Raw genomic sequence first — 18,523 nt, 5'->3', positions numbered from 1 at the left:
GAGGAACATTGATCACACCGCTGGGGCCGCACTGATTTCATTGAACAACTACATGCATAGCTCACTGGATCAATAGGCAGAATCTGTAACAGAACCAGTATCATTACAATCTTGCCCATGCAGAAACTTGACAACAGTGAACAGTGAGCTATAGAAAACAATTTGCACTCACTTCTATATTGTTGTAATTTATTGCAATTCAACTTCTTGAAGTCCAGTTAAGCAAGTTGTAGGAAATTCTTGCCTGTGAAACAATTCTAGGCTCACTATACGCACCCACTCCCCAACCTCGATATCGTCTTTGCACACTATTAATGTTGCTCTGTACACTCACAGCTCACTCAGGAAGGAAAGGCAGCTGCATCATAAAAGCCTGGCCAAGCTGCTTCGGTTGAAGAAAAGAGCGATGAAATGTCAAACAACCCGGATCGCATAAAATATACACATGATTCCATAAAGCACGTGCGCACATCCATAAGCCTGAATAAATTATTTACTGTTTATTCGCTGTTACACTGCTTTAAAAATGTCTTGAAGGGTTCAGATCTGCTTTATCACTGTTTATACTCCCATCTGTTTTGTTTTTACACATTTTACTAGAGCCACCTGTTGCCAGGGAAGTTTAAAGAGTAACACGAGCGTGTCTCATCCTTTCTACATACATTCCCCTGCTTCTGTGTAAATATATGCCCGTACACAAGTGTGGCTTTGACTTGTGTCTAATTGTTTGAACCAGAACACACAGAATGCACAATATCAGGGTCTAAGGCAGACATCCTGTTGCCATGGTTACTTGTTTAAGCAGCTTGGCTTGCCAATAAACGGCTTGTATCTAAAAGGACGGGGGGGTTTGAAACCTATAAAAAAGTGTATACAGTTATTGTGTGTGTGCTCGATATGGTTTGCTGCATTAATTGTTTTAATGTGCACACAGAAGTTAGGCTGCATAGGAAATTCAAGGGATTCATTTAATCCTCATCCCTTCCACAGAACTCTGCCTTTGTGCACTCTCTCCCGATCTTACCCTCTCATGGTGCTCGATGAGGATTTCCACTACAATGTTCTGAAACTTGATGTCCATGATGGCTGCAACCGTCTCCTCCTGTGGGCGGAGCAGAGTTGGCCCAAAGACCACACCCAGATTGGCGACGGTCATCAGGTTCTGCTGGTGGTGACTGGCCACACTACGAAGGAAAGGGACAGAGATATATATTTAGTCAAGCTGTAATAAATGTTGCTGTCAAATAAAAAAAGGTTCATCAGGATAACAGACAGTTAGCAGCTGGTTAGTGAACGTAATGAAGAGCTGAATTTGGGAAGGATCTCTTCAGGAGCTGCAACACTAAAAGCAAAGGTAGGAGCTAAACGAGTAAACACTGGCCTCACTTTAAAGGATAAGACCGGTTTTTTGACATTGGGCCCTTGATTTCACATTATAACATGATGTTCTACTCACCCCTGCTTGTTGTTGGTCATTTGGAGCTGTTCCGAAGATATTCGAGAGGCGTCTGGCTGCTCTCTTGAGATATTCGGCCATATAACGGTTTCCTATGGGCAAGCTTATACAGGCACAAACTATGCTGTTTATAATTTATTAATTACTGTACACTAGCACTGATAACGTGGAGGTGCGTCGCTTACATAAAAAAATCCGGGTTACTAATTTTGAATTTTAGCCGAATGAATAAATAGGCAGCAGGTCTGTGGGCTGTCTGTGGCAGTAGCACAACGAGGATGTCAGTAACACCCACTTTACGACAAAAAAATCAAAATTACAATAACCCGGATTTTTTTAAGTAAGCGACGCACCTCCACGTTATCAGTGCTAGTGTAGAGTAATTAATAAATTATAAACAGCATAGTTTGTGCCTGTATAAGCTTGACCATAGGAAACTGTTTCATGGCCGAATATCTCAAGAGAGCAGCCAGACGCCTCGCGAATATCTTCGGAACAGCTCCAAATGACCAACAACAAGCAGGGGTGAGTAGAACATCATGTTAAAATGTGAAATCAAGGGCCCAATGTCAAAAAACCAATCTTATCCTTTAAACAAGGCTAAACGTGAATACAACCCATGCTGTTAATGTTGGATGTATCAATAAGTGAAGCTGAAGAATCTGAAAGATTTTTCATTCAGAATTTTTTTTTCCATTTACTGTCCGGGTCCAGACAGATTTGTGCAATAAACGTTGATACTTTCTGCTTCATCTGAAAGCAGCGTTTCTGCACTCAGATCCACGGCTGCTGGTATGAATATCATGCTCTCTTTTTTTAGTTTGAGCCCTTCTCCTTGCACTCAGACTTCTTCTATGCTCTGGTTTATTTTTAGTTTTGCTTTCAGTCGCTGTAAAACAAGTCTGTCAAAATTCCCCCAAGCTGGTACGATGCTCACGTTGCTTTATCTTTCGAGGGGTAGCTTGTCAAAAATGACACGAAGCTGTATGTGTGCATGTCATATTTGTACAGAAATGTTCAGTATTGTTGCTTTATCGTGACTTGGAATAATATTTGAGACACAACAGGACTTCCTTAACTTCTGCAGTGACAACCCATACATACGGATCTACACCTGACCTCAGCAGTCATGTTTTTTCATAATAACGTTTGCTGGATGCATTTATTATTTAAATATTTTTTACAGTAAATAAATATGTAGATATGCAGACAACAGCTTCACTAACTGTGAATATATTATATTGCATACAACTGGACTTGAATCGAACTTTCTCTGTAAATTGACCTTAGATTATTTCTGATGTGACGGAACTGTGAAGGAAAAGCAGCTCACCCACAACAAGGCAGTGACGCTGGCGCCATGTTTTGCACCTTGCGAGCTTTCGACAGACTCGTTTCACAACGAGCCGAGAAAAAAAAAGTCAAAACCCGAGTGGAAAAGTTTTGTGAGCACATAGAAGAAGTCTGAGTGTAAGAAGAAGAGCTCAGACATTTGTACAAGCAACAGTGAATCTGAGAGAAGAAACACTGTTTTGTGGTGGAGGAGCAAGTCTGCATGGAAGCAGAGGACAGAGCTTTGAGTAATACAAGTATAATATGAGTTGACGTCAAGGAAATCTGCTTTCGAATCAAAAACAAAAAGTTGTCTCTTGATAAAAGACAGTAATATACCCCCATAGTATCAACCTTCTTTATGTTTGGTCAATCAAGTTGATTCTGACAGCACACAATGATTCTAGTAGGAATGTTGCTGCATAAAAGCTCCAAATTCTAAAGCAATGGATGCTTCAAGGTAGCCAAGATTAGTGTCATCAAGACAGGATCTGACCAGGTGTGGAATATGGTCATAGTCTCCTCTGCAGATGATGAAAAAGACAGGAAGGGAGAGGAGTCAGCAAGCAAACAACTGCGTATCTGACTGGAATACAGGTTAGAGAGATGCCCTGAATATGTTTGCAACACAGCAAAATACTACCTGAGATCCAACCCTGACATTTTAAATATATAAACAGAATCTCTCCATCAATTCACATTTTGTCATTATAAATGCATACATTTTTAAATTATTGGCAAAAGCATATTTTATAAGCTCAAAGTGTCATTTAATTATCAACATCTGATCACTTCTCCCTTGAGTCAAAGTGGCCTCAGAACCAAATTTAAAGAAACGGTTTGTTTAGGATGCAGACAGATGTACCGATGCTGAAACTGAGAACATAAATGACTATGCACAAGTGTATATCAATGACCTTGAAAGGACCCCTACAAAAAGACTGAAAGAGCAGAGTGAACAAGGAGCATCACCTGTCGGTGAGCGGCGGGTCAGAGCAAGTCAGAACAAGTCAGAACAAGTCAGAACGAGTCAGAACGAGTCAGAACAAGTCAGAACGAGTCAGAACGAGTCAGAACAAGTCAGAGCGTTGGCTGAGCAGGCCAGGAGTCAGTGGACGGTCAGGATTCGTTTTCATTGTTTATGCTTTGGCAATTTAAGCTATATACAAACATGTCAGTAAAGCTAAACTGATGTGAAGCTTCACAGCCAAGATAAACATATCAATGTCCAAAGAATTAAGATAACTAGAATCTACAAAACATTCACAAATAATAGGAAAATCATGCTGAACGGAACATGAAATAACTCTCTCATTCCTCTCCCTCTCTATCTAATCCGTTGTAATTGTCATTGCTTCAACCATGCTAATGAGTTCCTGCTGTTCGTGCTAATTTCCACACAGTTTGGGCCCCACTACCTTATCCTTGACACTGATGCAGTTTATCTTAAGACCACAACTGATAGAAAAAGAGAGAGGCAGAGGGCTGAGGGGTGCTGTGATGCCGCCATCGTTTCCAGCCAGTGATGATGATGACCGTTGGCAGGTTAATCCACTAAGCTCAAGGAAATGTCCTCAAAGGGCCAGCATGTGCACTCACCCACATGCAGTATAAATATGGCCGATGGCCCATTTATCACAGATTGTATCATGCTGAAGAAAAGCCTGATAAAGCCAGGGGGCTTAGATCCAGGTTTAGACTGAATACGAAATGCCAGTCTGATGCTTTAGAAAAATAATTACACATAAGCTAACAATGTCATGCCCTGATTATTATTTTATGTTTGTTTGTTTTGCCGCAGCGTGCAGCATACAGCCGGAAAAGAAATCTACAGTACTGCAGCTGGCCTACATCTTAAGGACATCCAAAATGGAAGGCACATTTTAGTCAAGGAGGAATGACAATTAGAGGGAAATGTCTGGAGAAAGACCGTCTTAGCACTTCTTTTAACTCTTAGCAGAAGTCTCATAATAATTGTACTGATCGTGTACCCTGTAGAAATGCTCAGGGAAAGCCCTGCATTCTCCTCAGTTCAAAGGTTATATCTGATCACATATCTCTAAACTGGTCATGTTTTGATGACATGGTTTTGTATGAAGTTAGCGCCTGTCTCAATGTAATATACCATCCTTTAAATCCCAATAAAACCTCAAGGTATGAATACTACAAATGTATGAAAAACTAATGAATCTTTACCAAATGTTGCCCAATTTTAATCTGCACATTTTTGCTGTCGCTGTTTTGTTTTAAACTGAATGAGTCCTCCCCTCACCAGTGACCACAGGAGTTCTTGTGCTCGCTGACATCTTTAGAAAGACGTGCACCTGACTAACACTTCTCACCTTTCAAGAGACAGCTTGGGAAACAGATTTAGCCTGGTGGCTGCTGGGTTTCTATTTTCAGTGCACAATGCGTCAATAAATGCGGTCAAGAGATTACACAGAGTACTAATCCTTTGAGGATCGATGACATCTGCAGTCAAGCGGTATTATACAGCATTATGTAGCATTACGGATGAGGAGGTGAGATATCCACAGAGCTACTAACCCTACAAGGTACGCATTTCAATCAAATACAATGCTGCCTTATAAATGCACAGAGGATAATACAAAGAAACAGTAATCAGTGCAGTCGTACATCTCGGCATGTGTGTGTTACTTCTACGTACTTGGCCAGGTGTTTCATCAGCAGCTCCAACATCTGCCTGTTCTTCTCAGGCAGCCGGTGCACCAGAGCATGGATCTCAGTCACCCTGGCTTCTGGGTTGTCCATCTCTGAACAGACATGCAGAAACAGGGAGTGAGGTTGACATGCATTGACACGTAACAACTGGAATGCTGACATGGGTTTTCATTTAGGCGCAGACATTTAAAAGACCTCAACGCAAATACATTAGTGACTGTAACAAGCAGCATACATGGACTTCAAAGAAAACAACTGTTTTGGTCAGTAAGTTAAATATCACTGGAGCTGTTATGCATCACTCTGAATTACTTCTCAGAGACGAGATTTACAATTTTAACAGTTTCATCAATGTGTTAAAGCAGCAGCATGCAGTCACTGGTCAAATCTAAAATCATATATCTTAACTTCATTCAGACATGCCTGTAAAAAAGGTGGAATGAGCCTTGTTGTGCAAGCAATATTTGCCATTCCAAGGAGATTGGCCAGTATGTAGAGTAAGGTATAATACCGTAGTCTAATTAGAGTAACAGTTTTTCTCACAACATGTCAGAAAAACTGCTCCATGCATTTGTTACTTCAGGATTGGACGACTGTAATTCTTTATTTATGGGCTGTCCCACATATTCTCTGAAAAGCCTTCAGCTGATCCAAAATGCTGCAGCCAGAGTTCTGATGAGATCCAACAGCAGAGATCATATTTCTCCAGTTTTAGCTTCTCTTCATTGGCTCCCTGTTAAATTCAGAATAGAATTTAAGATTCTTCTCCTCACATATAAAGCTCTTAATGACCGACCTCCATCATATCTTAAAGATCTCATAGTTGGATATTTTCCCAACAGAGCACTTTGCTCTCAGTTTGCAGGTTTATTTGAGGTTCCCAGAGTTTCTAAAAGTAGAATGGGAGGCAGAGCCTTCAGTTATCAGGCCCCTCTCTGTGGAACCAGCTGCCAGTAAATGTCTGGGAAGCAGACACCCTTTCCACTTTTACTAGGCTCAAAACTTTCCTTTTTGATAAAGCTTATAGTTAGGGATGGCTCAGGTGATCCTGAAACATCCCATAGTTAAGCTGCTATAGGCCCAGACTGCTGGGGGGCCTCATCTGTCACACCTTTCCTCACTTTACTCTCTTTTTCCCCTGTTCAATTTCTCAAATGATATTATGTACATGTGACATTATTGTGGTCATTAACTTGTGTTTTCCTGTTCCAACAGGTATCCTTTGAATGGTGTTACAGTGTTTGTTGTCCCCTCTTTTCTGTCACCCTTCCTGGTTCTGGTTCTGCCAGAGGTTTCTTCCTGTTAAAAGGGAGTCGTTTCTCTCCACAGTCGCCTCAGGCACGCTCAGGTCGGGAGATTGGACTGAAGAGAAGTTTCAGTGCAATCTGTTGGTTTCCTTAGCTAGGACATTGTTTTTGAATTGGTTCTATATGAATGAATTGGATTATTTTGGATTTAATTATGATTACAATGAATTGAACTCCAATTGGCTTGAATTGGAATATATTATTTAAGTGCCTTGAGATGACATTTGTTGTAATTTGGCGCCATATAAATAAACTGAATTGAATTGAATTGAATGTCATATCACCATAACAGCTTATACCGACGTGCCTTGCACCAAATAACAGTCCAAAACTTGGCTGAAAATATCACTATTCTACAATTTAAGCGTATGCCGGTTATACTTGTGAGGGTAATAAAGGACTAACAGCGTAGTAATCAACCTGAAACCAACATGTCACCGTTACATGCTGTTTGGCAAAAGTTGCATAACCACACAAAACTCTTGAGTCCCTCCAGAGTTAGAATTAAAAGCGCCAAACGATATGCTGTTTACAATTAAAATTCATATACAGCCAACAATCAGGCAGCACTGTATTAAACAAAAGAACAGTGGCTGGGAGCAGTTCAAAATATTGATATGTGGTCAGACACAGAGCCTTCAGCAGCAGCCAAAATGCTTTTAAACCATTTTATCTTTTTTTCCTTTGGCTATGATGATGTGAAAAAGATCCCTGCAGTAAGGAATCTAACCGTGTAAAAGCAGAATTGCACTTTTATTTACATAATAACACATAATGCATAATCTGCAAAATGACCGTAATGTAATAATAGTTTGATTCCTCCGAACAGCTGATCACATGTCAAATTAATCCACCACTGATGTGTGTGTCAGTCCGTTAAAGTGACTGCAGCAGTTCACACTTATGCCATTTTGAAAGTGATACTTATGAGTTACTAAGTCTGTCCTGGTAAGATTGTTGTCCCAAAATGCAAAAGCACCAGGGGAGTAATTCACACCCGACACTGACACATTCAGTTGGCACAATGGAAGGCAACGCATGTGTGAAAGGGGATTAAATGTAAATGATATGTCTGAGGATTCCACTTTTTTTTTTTTTTTTACCTGTCAAATTAAAAAAAAAAAAAAAAAAAAAGAGTATCCCTAAAGAATGAAAAAAAATGGATCTTTCTTAAAAGTAATGTTTTTTTATATAGCCACACTGTACATCTATATTATAGTCTGGGGATTTTTGGTGTATTTTTCTCCCTTCCACTCAGTGTGTTAGAGGCCTCTTTTGTTCTGCAGGTAAAAGGTCTGCAAAATTTCGCCCAAAGTCAATACTAACGGGATTCATTCTCTCCATCAGAGGATACTCCTCCTGTACAGCAGGAAATACCCACCTGCAGTTCAGATTTCATGTTTTTTTTGTTTTGTTTTGGCCTTCCAAATGACTTGTGTGGATCCCCTCAAAAAAAAAAAAATACAGAGCTGCGTCTAACTCAAATGAAACAGTTCAGGCAGAAGGTGACACAAATCCATTTTCGGAATATCAAATCATGTGAACTTCCTCACGCCCAAGGTGAACTTGCAAATGGATGTATAATCTGAACTCTTTAACAACACAACGCTGAGTCACAGTCTTGTTTTAGCTTGCACGGTTCTTTATCAATACTGTATTTTGGGTCAGGTCACATTCTCTATCTCGCTGCACTGAACATTCACTTGAGTGCAAAGTACACTAATCCACAGCAATCAACAGCATCCACCAAAAGATTATACACTGCTGCTTGAGTAACTTAGTAAAAAAAAAAAAAGATAAGTTAAAGGTTGTAGGAAAGTAGGGTCACAAACAGAGACGAGAGATCAGAAAACATTTTTAATGGATTTGTTGGCAAAAAGAAAGATGCCAGCTTTAAACTAAAGCTGTGAATATCACCACAGTAAACTCAAAGTTGTTGTAGTTGTTATAGATTATTCATTTCCACAAGATCAGCAGCATCGGACGATTACTTCAAATGTCATTGTGAATGGAAATCTTCTGAAAGGCAACAAACTTGCATCTGTGATATGTTCGTTTGTTTGAAAGTTTTTCAGACACATGTCCAAAGAAATGGTTTTCAGTGTCTTCACTTAGCAACTACATTTATTGGGATAAAAGGCAAATCAAACATTTGATGCCAGCAGCACGACCAAACAATGGGAGCGAGGGCACGGGTATAGATTTTTACTATTGGCACCGCTCTGGAAGATTCTACAATCATCACCTTAAGTGGTGACAGGTGTGGGTGTTAGGGTGGGGTATAAGAGAAGCTAAGAAGAAACTAACGCAGGTATTTTCCATCATCTATTCCTGAAAAAAAAAAAAAAAAGAATCCACGCAGCACACTTACAAGAAACATCCATCCAAGTAGAAACGTGAAAGAAGACGAGAGCAACACCTGCTCCACATTCACAGCAACCATATATACAAAGTGTACAAGTATTAATACTTGCCACTATGTCCCGTCACCTGTTGAATAGTATATAGAAATAATCCCGTCTGTTTCCAGCTGCCTTATATTTCAGCTGCACAGTGTGCAACGTTTCTGATGGAACCTTTCATGACAGGAGATCTCATTATAAGTCATCTTCCCCTCGATGTGCCGGCAAAGCGGCTCACTCCAACCACTTTATTCTCAAAGTCGCTCCATAAACTAGAGGTCTAATCGAGCCATGTCAACAAATAGTGAATTTGACGTATATTCTGATGTCAGACCAAGGAGTACAAGTGCACAATCTGACATAGCAAGCCAAAAAAAAAACATTTTCCGGTTCCAAAATAAACGTTACAGTCGGAATCAGAGAAAATCTTCATCCTGGAAGGAGTTTTCCAAAAGGTTAGGTGTCAGTGCCTTAAACATTGTTTGCATGCGGACGATGGGCACAAACTGCGGCTATCAGAATATATGCATACATATGGATCACTATTTTGTGCCAAACTCGGTAAGAAAATCATCACTAAGATCCCAAAAAATGTTTCTCAACGCAAGATTGCAAATAACTTTGGTCTTTCAACACCTGAACCTTTCACAAATATTCAGGGAGTTTCTGGAAATCTTAGTCTGTGAAGGTGGAGGACAGAACCCACTGTTGGCTCTGTGTGAACTTTGAGCCCTCACTGCATGAGACACTGTCACGCCACCATAGTCAATATAGCTACAAGTGCTTACGTTGAAAAATAAATTACTCACACAGTCCACCACTGCATCCAGAAGTGCAACCTGAAAATGTGTTACTCATGGACGAAGCCGCACATTTGTTCTGCTCAGAAACACCACCAACTTCTCTCTGGAAACAAGCTTACGTCAGATGGACAGAATGGACAAGTGTTCCGTGGTCAGAAGAGTCCACATTTCAGCTGCTTTTGGGGAAGAAACTGACTTCTGCTTCGATGTGCCACAGCCGAGAAAGACCATCCAGCTTTTTATTAAGGAAAGGTGCAAAAGCCCACGTCTGTGATAATGTAGGGGTGCGAGAGTATCCCCGTCATAGATCATTTGCATATGCGTAAAGGTGTCATCCATTCAGAGGCGCTTACTGGAATTGTGGAAAGACATATGCTACCATCAAGGTGACTGCTTTTTTCAGAAGGTATACTTTTTATTCGTGTGGTTTCATAGGCAGAGTGTGGCTGCTTACTTAGCACGTCAACAGTCCAGATAGGTCTCCAATTGAAAATGCATGGCACATCATGAGAAGAGAATCAGGCAACAACCACAGACTGTTAAACAGCTGAAATCTTGTATTCAGAAAGAATGGGCACACATTTCTCTTTCAAAACTCCAGTTGAACACACTGAAATTCACTTCTTTTAACTTGTCTCTGATAGGAGTTCCAATGAATGAACAAATTCCAGATTTAAGGTTTAACATCAAATAAAAAAAATGTCCAACTTATCTGGAAGCACAATCTCTATTACTATGGAGTAAAGAGCAGACCAGGACTGGTTTTGGAATCATCTTATCTTTATCTCTTTATTACCTGGCAACCTAGCAACTGATAACAAAATTCCAGGAAGTTGGTGTTCCCAGTCTGTCATTTCCTTCTAAAGCCACAAGTCGTTGTATTTTTAGATTTGTCTGCGGGGAAAAAAGGCGCCTATTACCTCTTTCACCTAAACTATTTCTCTCATGCAAATACTGTCATGCTGACTGAAACTCAGTGTCAGGAATGAATGTGTTTGACCAGCTGCAGAGAATGTAAAGAATACCGATGTTTCATGGTCAGTACACAGAATGTGTAAATGATCAACTTTGATTCCGCATCAACAACTAGCAAGTTGGGCAACCAAAGGCTACTTTAGAATTTAAATGCTCCAAAACAAAACTATACAAAACTTTGTATAAACAAAATCATGGGTGAGGATCTGAAAAAAAACAAGAAAAAAAACTGGAGCAACAGGCGGATCACTTTAGCGTGACAGAGGGATTCCAAATGTAGGGGTCATGGCAGACTGACGTGGTCAACATGGAGCCCAGGCATGAAAGCAGAGGCATTATGGTTTATGGATGGAGCAGACAGTTCAAAGTGTTACTGAGCTACATATGTTTGGTAGAAAAATATTTATTTCGTCCATACGCTTTTCTTTTGTAAACAGATGCCTGTAGAGGACTTCAGCTTAGTTCAAAGTATACTTATGCAGTCTGCTTCATTCAAAACTAAGTGCCAGGAAATGATGGAGGTATAACAGGAAAACAAAAGGATGTTTTTATCGAAGAGGGTAGGTACCTTCTGATCAGACACTAAAGGCTCGTGTATACTTCGCAGCAGTGTGTCGCAGTGAGCTTGTCGCAGACACGATGCAGTTATTTTTGATTTATGCCTTGAAGCGCTGTCTGCGCTATGTTAATCCCACGCCACAACGCAAGAGGGACAATCACGAACAAGCTAGGATTGTGGGTGTTACGGTTACGGAGGTCATTCAACAACAATGGCGACTGGACAAATGCGCACTTTGATTGAGATGCAGCTGATCGATCTAGAAATAGAAGAAATATTGCTACTACTGGAGCTGGCAGAGAGGCGAAAGAATCGTCACGGTTAGCACGGTTAGCGTCAGCCGGTTAGCAAACCGGAAATACGCATAGTGTAGAGCGGATGTAGAGTTGACCAATCAGAGGCCTCCTTTCTCTCCTCCTGCGGCGATGTCTGCGGCACTGTCTGCGGTGAGTGAAGGCTGAAGGCTTCAGACGCAAAGCCTCTGACGCTCGGATGCAGAGCCTCTGCGTTTTCCCCAACGCCAGGCCTGGAAGTGGAAATGACGTCATTTTGACATCACGTCCGCCGAATGGCTTATTATAGCCGCTAATGGTAAATAGATTTTATCTCGTAAATTATCCCACTAATAATGCATTGATTGTTACCAAACTTCTGCCGTAGTACACATAGGCTCTTAACTCACAAAACGAGGCATTAGAAAGTTTGTAAGTTTACCGGGAGTTTATTTAAAAAAACACTTTCCAGATAGCAACTACACACTGCTGCTAACGCTACCGCTGCGTCGATGTCACTTCCGGTAACTCCCGGAATATGACTAATTGCATTGCTTGCACACCAAAGGCTATGTCAACTTATGTTATCTGTCATCTGTATTTATAGTGTTATTGTATGTGTGTTATGTAATCCTTTCTACTGTGTGTCTTGATGTCTTTTTGTTTGTATGGACCTTGAGTCTGAATCTACACAGCTTCTTAAATGTTGACACATACCGCCTCCCGTAGTTCAAGAAGTTGCAACGCACATTTGAAAACGCGAGGCGCTAGAGAGCAAATTCATTCGACTTTGCAAAATAAAATTGCACCACTTGATGGGGGAAGAAATTACATAGTGTCCCTTTAAACATTACAATCAATATCATTGAACTGGCTATCTGCAAAGAGGATTAACACTTTAAAAGTGCATTACCAGTAACTCAAAAAGACACTGTCCCATACCTCTATATTCAATGCAAGGTCACGGTCTGTCACTACTGTATCACGTCCCGTGATACCTAATTAAATTCTTCCACCAGGCAGATTATCAAGCACAAGTACAAATTAGAAAAGTGAATTAGGGTAAGTTCTTTTGGGAACCTTTACTGAAAGCTTTCATTTCGCAGGATGGAAAAATTAAACCCAATGAAAAGAAAGTTTAAAAAAAAATTTTTTAAATACTGGACTGGAGGTGGACACTTAAAAGTTGGACTCTAGTTCACATGAACTATGAGGACTAAACTGATGACTTGATGACAAAACAATACAGGAAGCAAAACTAGCTGTCTAGAGCCAAAGCACTAAATGTATTTTCTCTATCCTTCTCCTCCTCCTCCTTTAAGTATTCCCGCCTCTCTCACCAACCCTGTTCCAACTCCATTTCCTCTATTTCATCGAACTTTATCTTTGATTTGTTTCAACCTGACATGCTCAAACTTTAAGGGGGTGAGATAAGCTTGGTGGTGGGAGGAGCCCGACAATATGCGTAAAAGAGGTGGAAAACAGGAGGAGCTCAAAGAGGTGAGTTCAAACCAGGACACTGTCCTCAGAACACACTGCTGCTGCTTCTGCAAAGATTGGCCTTGGGAAAAAGACCCACTCACATTCATGCAAACAAATTCTTACACATATGCATGCATAAACAAATGCATGGCGTGCAAATGCAGCATTACCAGAAATTGAACAATTCAAGGGAAAAAGAGAGAGGAGACCAGGATTAAAAAATAAATACAGAAATGTAAAAAAAAAACATTTCAAAATCATTTGAAAAAAACTTCACAAGCTTATGAAAATAGTTTACAAACACAAACGATATTTTATGATTTGGTTAAACAATTTTCTCTCCAGTTGGCATTGCTATGCATTGAGCCACTTCCTGGTAGAGCTGCCAGAGACACTAAGCCATTTCCTGGAGTTCCTTCCCATTGCAGCACAGCTTTCCAAAGGATTAGCTGCAGACAAACAAAGAAAACTGCTCGCTGCATCCTTTCAGGCTAGACCGGACTGGGTGAGTCTGATCTGGACTTATTTGACATTCGGTAAAAAGGAACATTAACAACATAAGGATAAAGACTATAAAAGGCTTGGCTGAAAAGGCCTAACAACACTAAACCAGATCATACAGAACCAGATAAAATGATCGAATAAAACCAGTTCAAACGTCAGATTTAGCTAATGACTCCTAATGGAACATCTGTATTTGTCATTGCAGATGTTTATTCTGCAGCCTAGCGGCTACAGGAAGATTATCTAGTGTACTGAAATTATTGCCTAGACTGTTGAGAGTTTCGCTAATCTGTCTTCAACACATTATTTAAAAATGTAATTAATGAGGAATAAACCACACCCATCAGGCAGTGTTACACAAAGAAAAAAAAATATTGGATCTGCTGTCTGACCATTTGAAACCAATTTAGATCATTTGCCCGGGCTTTTCCCCTTCATGTGGAATTTGAATCTTATCTGTATATGAAAAACAAAGGTCCTTCACCTCCACACACACACAAAACTGTCTGCAGCATTCTGTGTCAAACACTAAATGAAGCAGAACCGATCATGAGCACCTTATCCAAACTCTGATTAATATGTTCGCATTCTTCAGATTCATTTTAAGAGCACCATTTAAGAAATCTCCCTATATGCACAATCACTGTGTGAGGGACCAAAAACTCTCATATATTACCAAAACATTTAAATCCATCTTCAATCCATTCATAAACTGCACACATCAACATGAAATGACTCAAAGATGCAGCTTAGATCAACAACAAATCAGAGGTGGCTAAACCTTTTCCTGGAACAGGAATTTGCACCTTCCATGTAAACCATACCTTATTTCATTTAGTAGAGACTTTCATTCTTTTATGCCAAGGTGCTCTTACAAAAATGTTTGCAATATCGTAAAACCTGAAGTCTAAACAGTTGAGAGGCAAATGAGATCCATGAGTGGAAAAAAAACTCACTGGCAGCTTTGATGAAGCTCCTCTGGTACTGGTACGTCATGAGAGGTGCAGGCAGCACTCTGGAAACACAGGAGATGTCGGATGGAAAATATCAGCTCAGAAAATTAAAGAAGTTTACAGGTGGCTGCTCTGTAAAAGTCGATAAAGGTAAATAACAGAGGACGAGCGCTCATTTCGGCACGCTCTGCTTCGATGGCTTAAAGTGAGATTTTCACGGTTGCCAGAGGAGCGTAATGCCAACTGCTGGTTCCCAGTGAGGCCTGTCCTGTGTGCATGAGCGGTGTGAGAGTGGACAACAGGTGTCATTGGAAATGAGAGCGCATCAGAGTGTCTCCTTTTTGAATGTGCACCTGTGGATTTGTGTTAAGCACAGAGTAGATCCATCCTGGTGCAGTAGATTGAGCACAGCATGGGCACCATAACAAGTCTTCTTGTTACATTTTTCCTTCCATCTGACTGATTCTTTGTTAGCCCTCACAGTCCTAGTCCTCTCATCATCAAAATGTTGTTGAGGAAGTCATTTAACCATTGACTGCTAAACTTCCACTGAGAGGTTGCACCTGTGAGTGAAAAACACTTGCAAAGATCATGCTCACTGGGTGAAGAAACGTTTATCATATTAGTCAGACCAATAAATTCAATGAGAGACATTTTGAAAATGAATAAATAATAAAAACAAACGCATCCAGAGAAAAGCACAGAAACGTGCAGCCATTACACAAAGGGAGGAATAATTCAGACATAAAAGCAGCAATAAAAGCTTCAAACTCAATTTACAGCAAATAACCCAGAGAAGAACATTTTGATAATCCACGTGCATGAACGTCGTTGTGAGCCTTTTTCACACAAACCTGAGATAATGCTTGATAGCACTCGTTATTGTCTTAATCTCCCACTCTGAGCTTTCCAGCTCCACGTCAGCACATGTTTTAGGATCTGACAAACACAAACAAGAGGAGAAAAAGAAAGCAGAGCAAAGACAATCCAGTTTGACTTGATCTTTTTATATGTGCTTTAAATGCTTGTGTTTCTGTGCTCACCCATAGCCAGGCCCAGTAGCTTTTGAACTTTGGAGTTGACGCCAGCGATTCTGTACAAACCCTGCTCATCGATTCCTGAAGGAGAGAAAACCACATGAATTCATTCTATGAGTAATTTGATCTAACTTCAAACTAAAATTTATAATCGCAATTCTTGTTTTGAGAATTGACGAGACACCATTGGAATAAAGAAAGGATTTTTACCAATGAGGACATCTGCAGTAAAAAGGTGCCACAGTGTCATGTGCACTTTAACAACCCTGAAAGACTAAGCCCTTGAATGCACCCGTCACAGAACAATCTCAACAAGTTCATTGGGACTAATCATACATTAGTGACAGATATAATACGTACAGTGAGCACAGTGAGCCCTTCAGCGGAGCTTATTGCACATCTCAATACTTTTGCTTCATGTGGGCAGAACTGTGTATGTCATTTTAATAATTTTGATAAAAAAGCAGGAACTCCACAGTCGAAAAAAAACCCCAAATATTTTACCTCGAGTCTCTACTGCATAGATGAATTTTTTCATCACATTGAATCCAATCACATCCAGCTGGGCCACTGATGGAGAGGAGTATGAACAAAGTTAGATGCATGGCTACACTGTGGTCAAACTTCACATTATTGTTTTAGATTGTCAAACCTAACGGAACAGTTGAAGAATCTCAGTGAAAGCTACTTACTGCCTTCAGCCTGGTTGTCTTTGTTGAGATTGTACACCTGCAAGCGACAGAAAAAGGGCACCTCAACGCATGTGGCTAGGTTTGATAAGCACAGACATTTGCACTGTATATCAAATAGAAAATATTGTGCGTGTGTGTTTGTGCTCAGATCCATTCGTCTGAGAGGTGGCATCATGGGATGAGTCTGTACTGACAGACACGGAGCAGTGACAGCCACAGAACAAACAAGTCTTGACATCAAAGACAGGTAAGAGCTAAGAATGAATACACACAGCTTTTTTTCCTTAAGTCCTCTTAAGCTCAAAACTGCTTGTTCGGGCTTGTGTGGACTTTAAGGACGTCGATTACCTTTTTCCATTTGTATGCAGACATGAGCGAAGTGTTTGGACATGAAAAGCTGTGAATGAGGGTGTTGAGCCCGGCATTAAAACTTATTAGAGTAAGAGCATATTCACGAAAACCAATAAAGTGTTTAATGTTAAGTTAAAATATTCAGGTGACATACTGTGTACTGAAAAGACGATGCTACAAAAAAACACTCTTAAAGTTAAAGGCAGCTCTTGTTTTGCTTAGTGGACATGATGTCCCTGCTGCTCCCCGTCTCCCCCCAGTCCTGTTTGTCTCTGTCACGTAAGCATAAACCGGTAACCACGGTAACCTACCGGCTCTCTCCCATCCATAGCCTCCATCCACAACCTGCGGTCCTCTTCTGACAGAGCTTGCATGGTGATCACACCCGATCTTCACACACAAACAAACGCACAAAGGCCACATTAGCTTTTCACATTTTAAGGTAAGCAGCGAACTCTGTCAGTCAAATGCTGCTGATCAACAAACCTCACAATACGAGCAAAAGCCCCACAGACACAAACATGCAAATACTTCACACAGCAGTGTACACCTTCTTAACAAAGTCCAGCTGTTTACAAAGAGCTTTGATTTTTTTTTACTTTTGTACCATCTAATTTGATCATTTAACTTCTTCCTTCACTATTAAACAGTAAGTCACATTTGATTAAAAATAACATCTGCGTGCAAATCTCAAACTTGTTCCAAGAGCAAATCTTATTCATGTGTGGATGTCAGAGATGTGACTTAGGTCACACCATGGTAAATAACATCAACGCAGATCCAATTTTTACCATAAAAGGATAAGAAAAGGAGGATGTATACCACAGGAAAGTTCATCCAATAAAGAATTCCTAAGAATAAGCAGCAGACTCAACAAATCCATCCTGACAGGTGCATTCAGTGTGCATTCTCACACCTACTCACACAGCCTCATATAACCCTTTGAGCCTGAAATGACCCATTCGCAACCACAGGGCTGGTTCTGTTCATTCAAGGTTTAAATGCTCAGCTACATGCGCACTTGCATTGCATTTGCAGGTGACATTGTCAGTTAATAGCAACATTGTCGAGAACATGAATGAAAGACTTAATATGATACCTTTTTTGTAAACTGATTTACAAATAAGCTGAGTTAAAGTCCACCAGGTAAACTGTAAATGACCTGCTGGTAAATGACAAAAGCTGCCTAAAATTACTAAAGTAAGGAAAATGAAACAAATAGGTGCCGGGACCATTATAGTGAATTGTGGTTTAGATTTATTTTGCTTTTTTTTATAATTAACAGAACATTCTGTATATGTGATGCTAATAAAAGAGTTAAAAAAGTAATAAAAAATGTCAATCATTTCAATTCATCAACAATGAAAACCAACAGAGGATTTAGAATCATTACCACCGAGTCTCCTGAGTAGCAGTGATGAAATCAGTGATAAAGCACTGAGGTTGTCAAAGATTGTTTTTGGGAATGACAAACATCTGTGTGCTATTACCGCACTTTTGCAGCTGTTTAGTGTGATCAATTCAAATCAGGAGCAAATGGACAAGCAACTGCTCACCGATACATGCAAAGTAATACAAATAAGGTTAGAAATTAAGTTAAGTGCATACATTTCAGGCTTACTTTGCACTTTCTTACACCACTAGACTGTACATAAACCAGTAAATACACACACTTCAGTCACACGAATAACAGCACAGCAGTGAACTGATACAGGA

At 40.2% G+C, this 18,523-nt stretch overlaps 1 protein-coding gene across 2 annotated transcripts in view; it reads right to left on the bottom strand.

The window, feature by feature from the left end:
* The window catches only part of LOC142401332 (rho GTPase-activating protein 26-like), a 95,226-nt gene that overhangs the window by 16,092 nt on the left and 60,611 nt on the right, over positions 1 to 18,523 (bottom strand). For both annotated transcript variants that reach the window (XM_075486723.1, XM_075486724.1), the window contains exons 12-19: positions 17,119 to 17,197; positions 16,457 to 16,493; positions 16,269 to 16,334; positions 15,771 to 15,845; positions 15,582 to 15,666; positions 14,731 to 14,789; positions 5,457 to 5,562; positions 1,025 to 1,184 (exon numbers count right to left, since the gene is read on the bottom strand). In XM_075486723.1, coding sequence (XP_075342838.1) covers positions 1,025 to 1,184; positions 5,457 to 5,562; positions 14,731 to 14,789; positions 15,582 to 15,666; positions 15,771 to 15,845; positions 16,269 to 16,334; positions 16,457 to 16,493; positions 17,119 to 17,197 — 667 coding nt within the window. The remainder of the gene's footprint in view (positions 1 to 1,024; positions 1,185 to 5,456; positions 5,563 to 14,730; positions 14,790 to 15,581; positions 15,667 to 15,770; positions 15,846 to 16,268; positions 16,335 to 16,456; positions 16,494 to 17,118; positions 17,198 to 18,523) is intronic.

The sequence above is a fragment of the Odontesthes bonariensis genome, chromosome 16 (genome assembly GCF_027942865.1).
Source record: "Odontesthes bonariensis isolate fOdoBon6 chromosome 16, fOdoBon6.hap1, whole genome shotgun sequence".
In the NCBI taxonomy this organism is placed as follows: Eukaryota; Metazoa; Chordata; class Actinopteri; order Atheriniformes; family Atherinopsidae; genus Odontesthes; species Odontesthes bonariensis.
The sequence above is the reverse complement of the archived record's forward strand: the minus strand, read 5'-3'. Positions and strand labels throughout refer to the sequence as shown.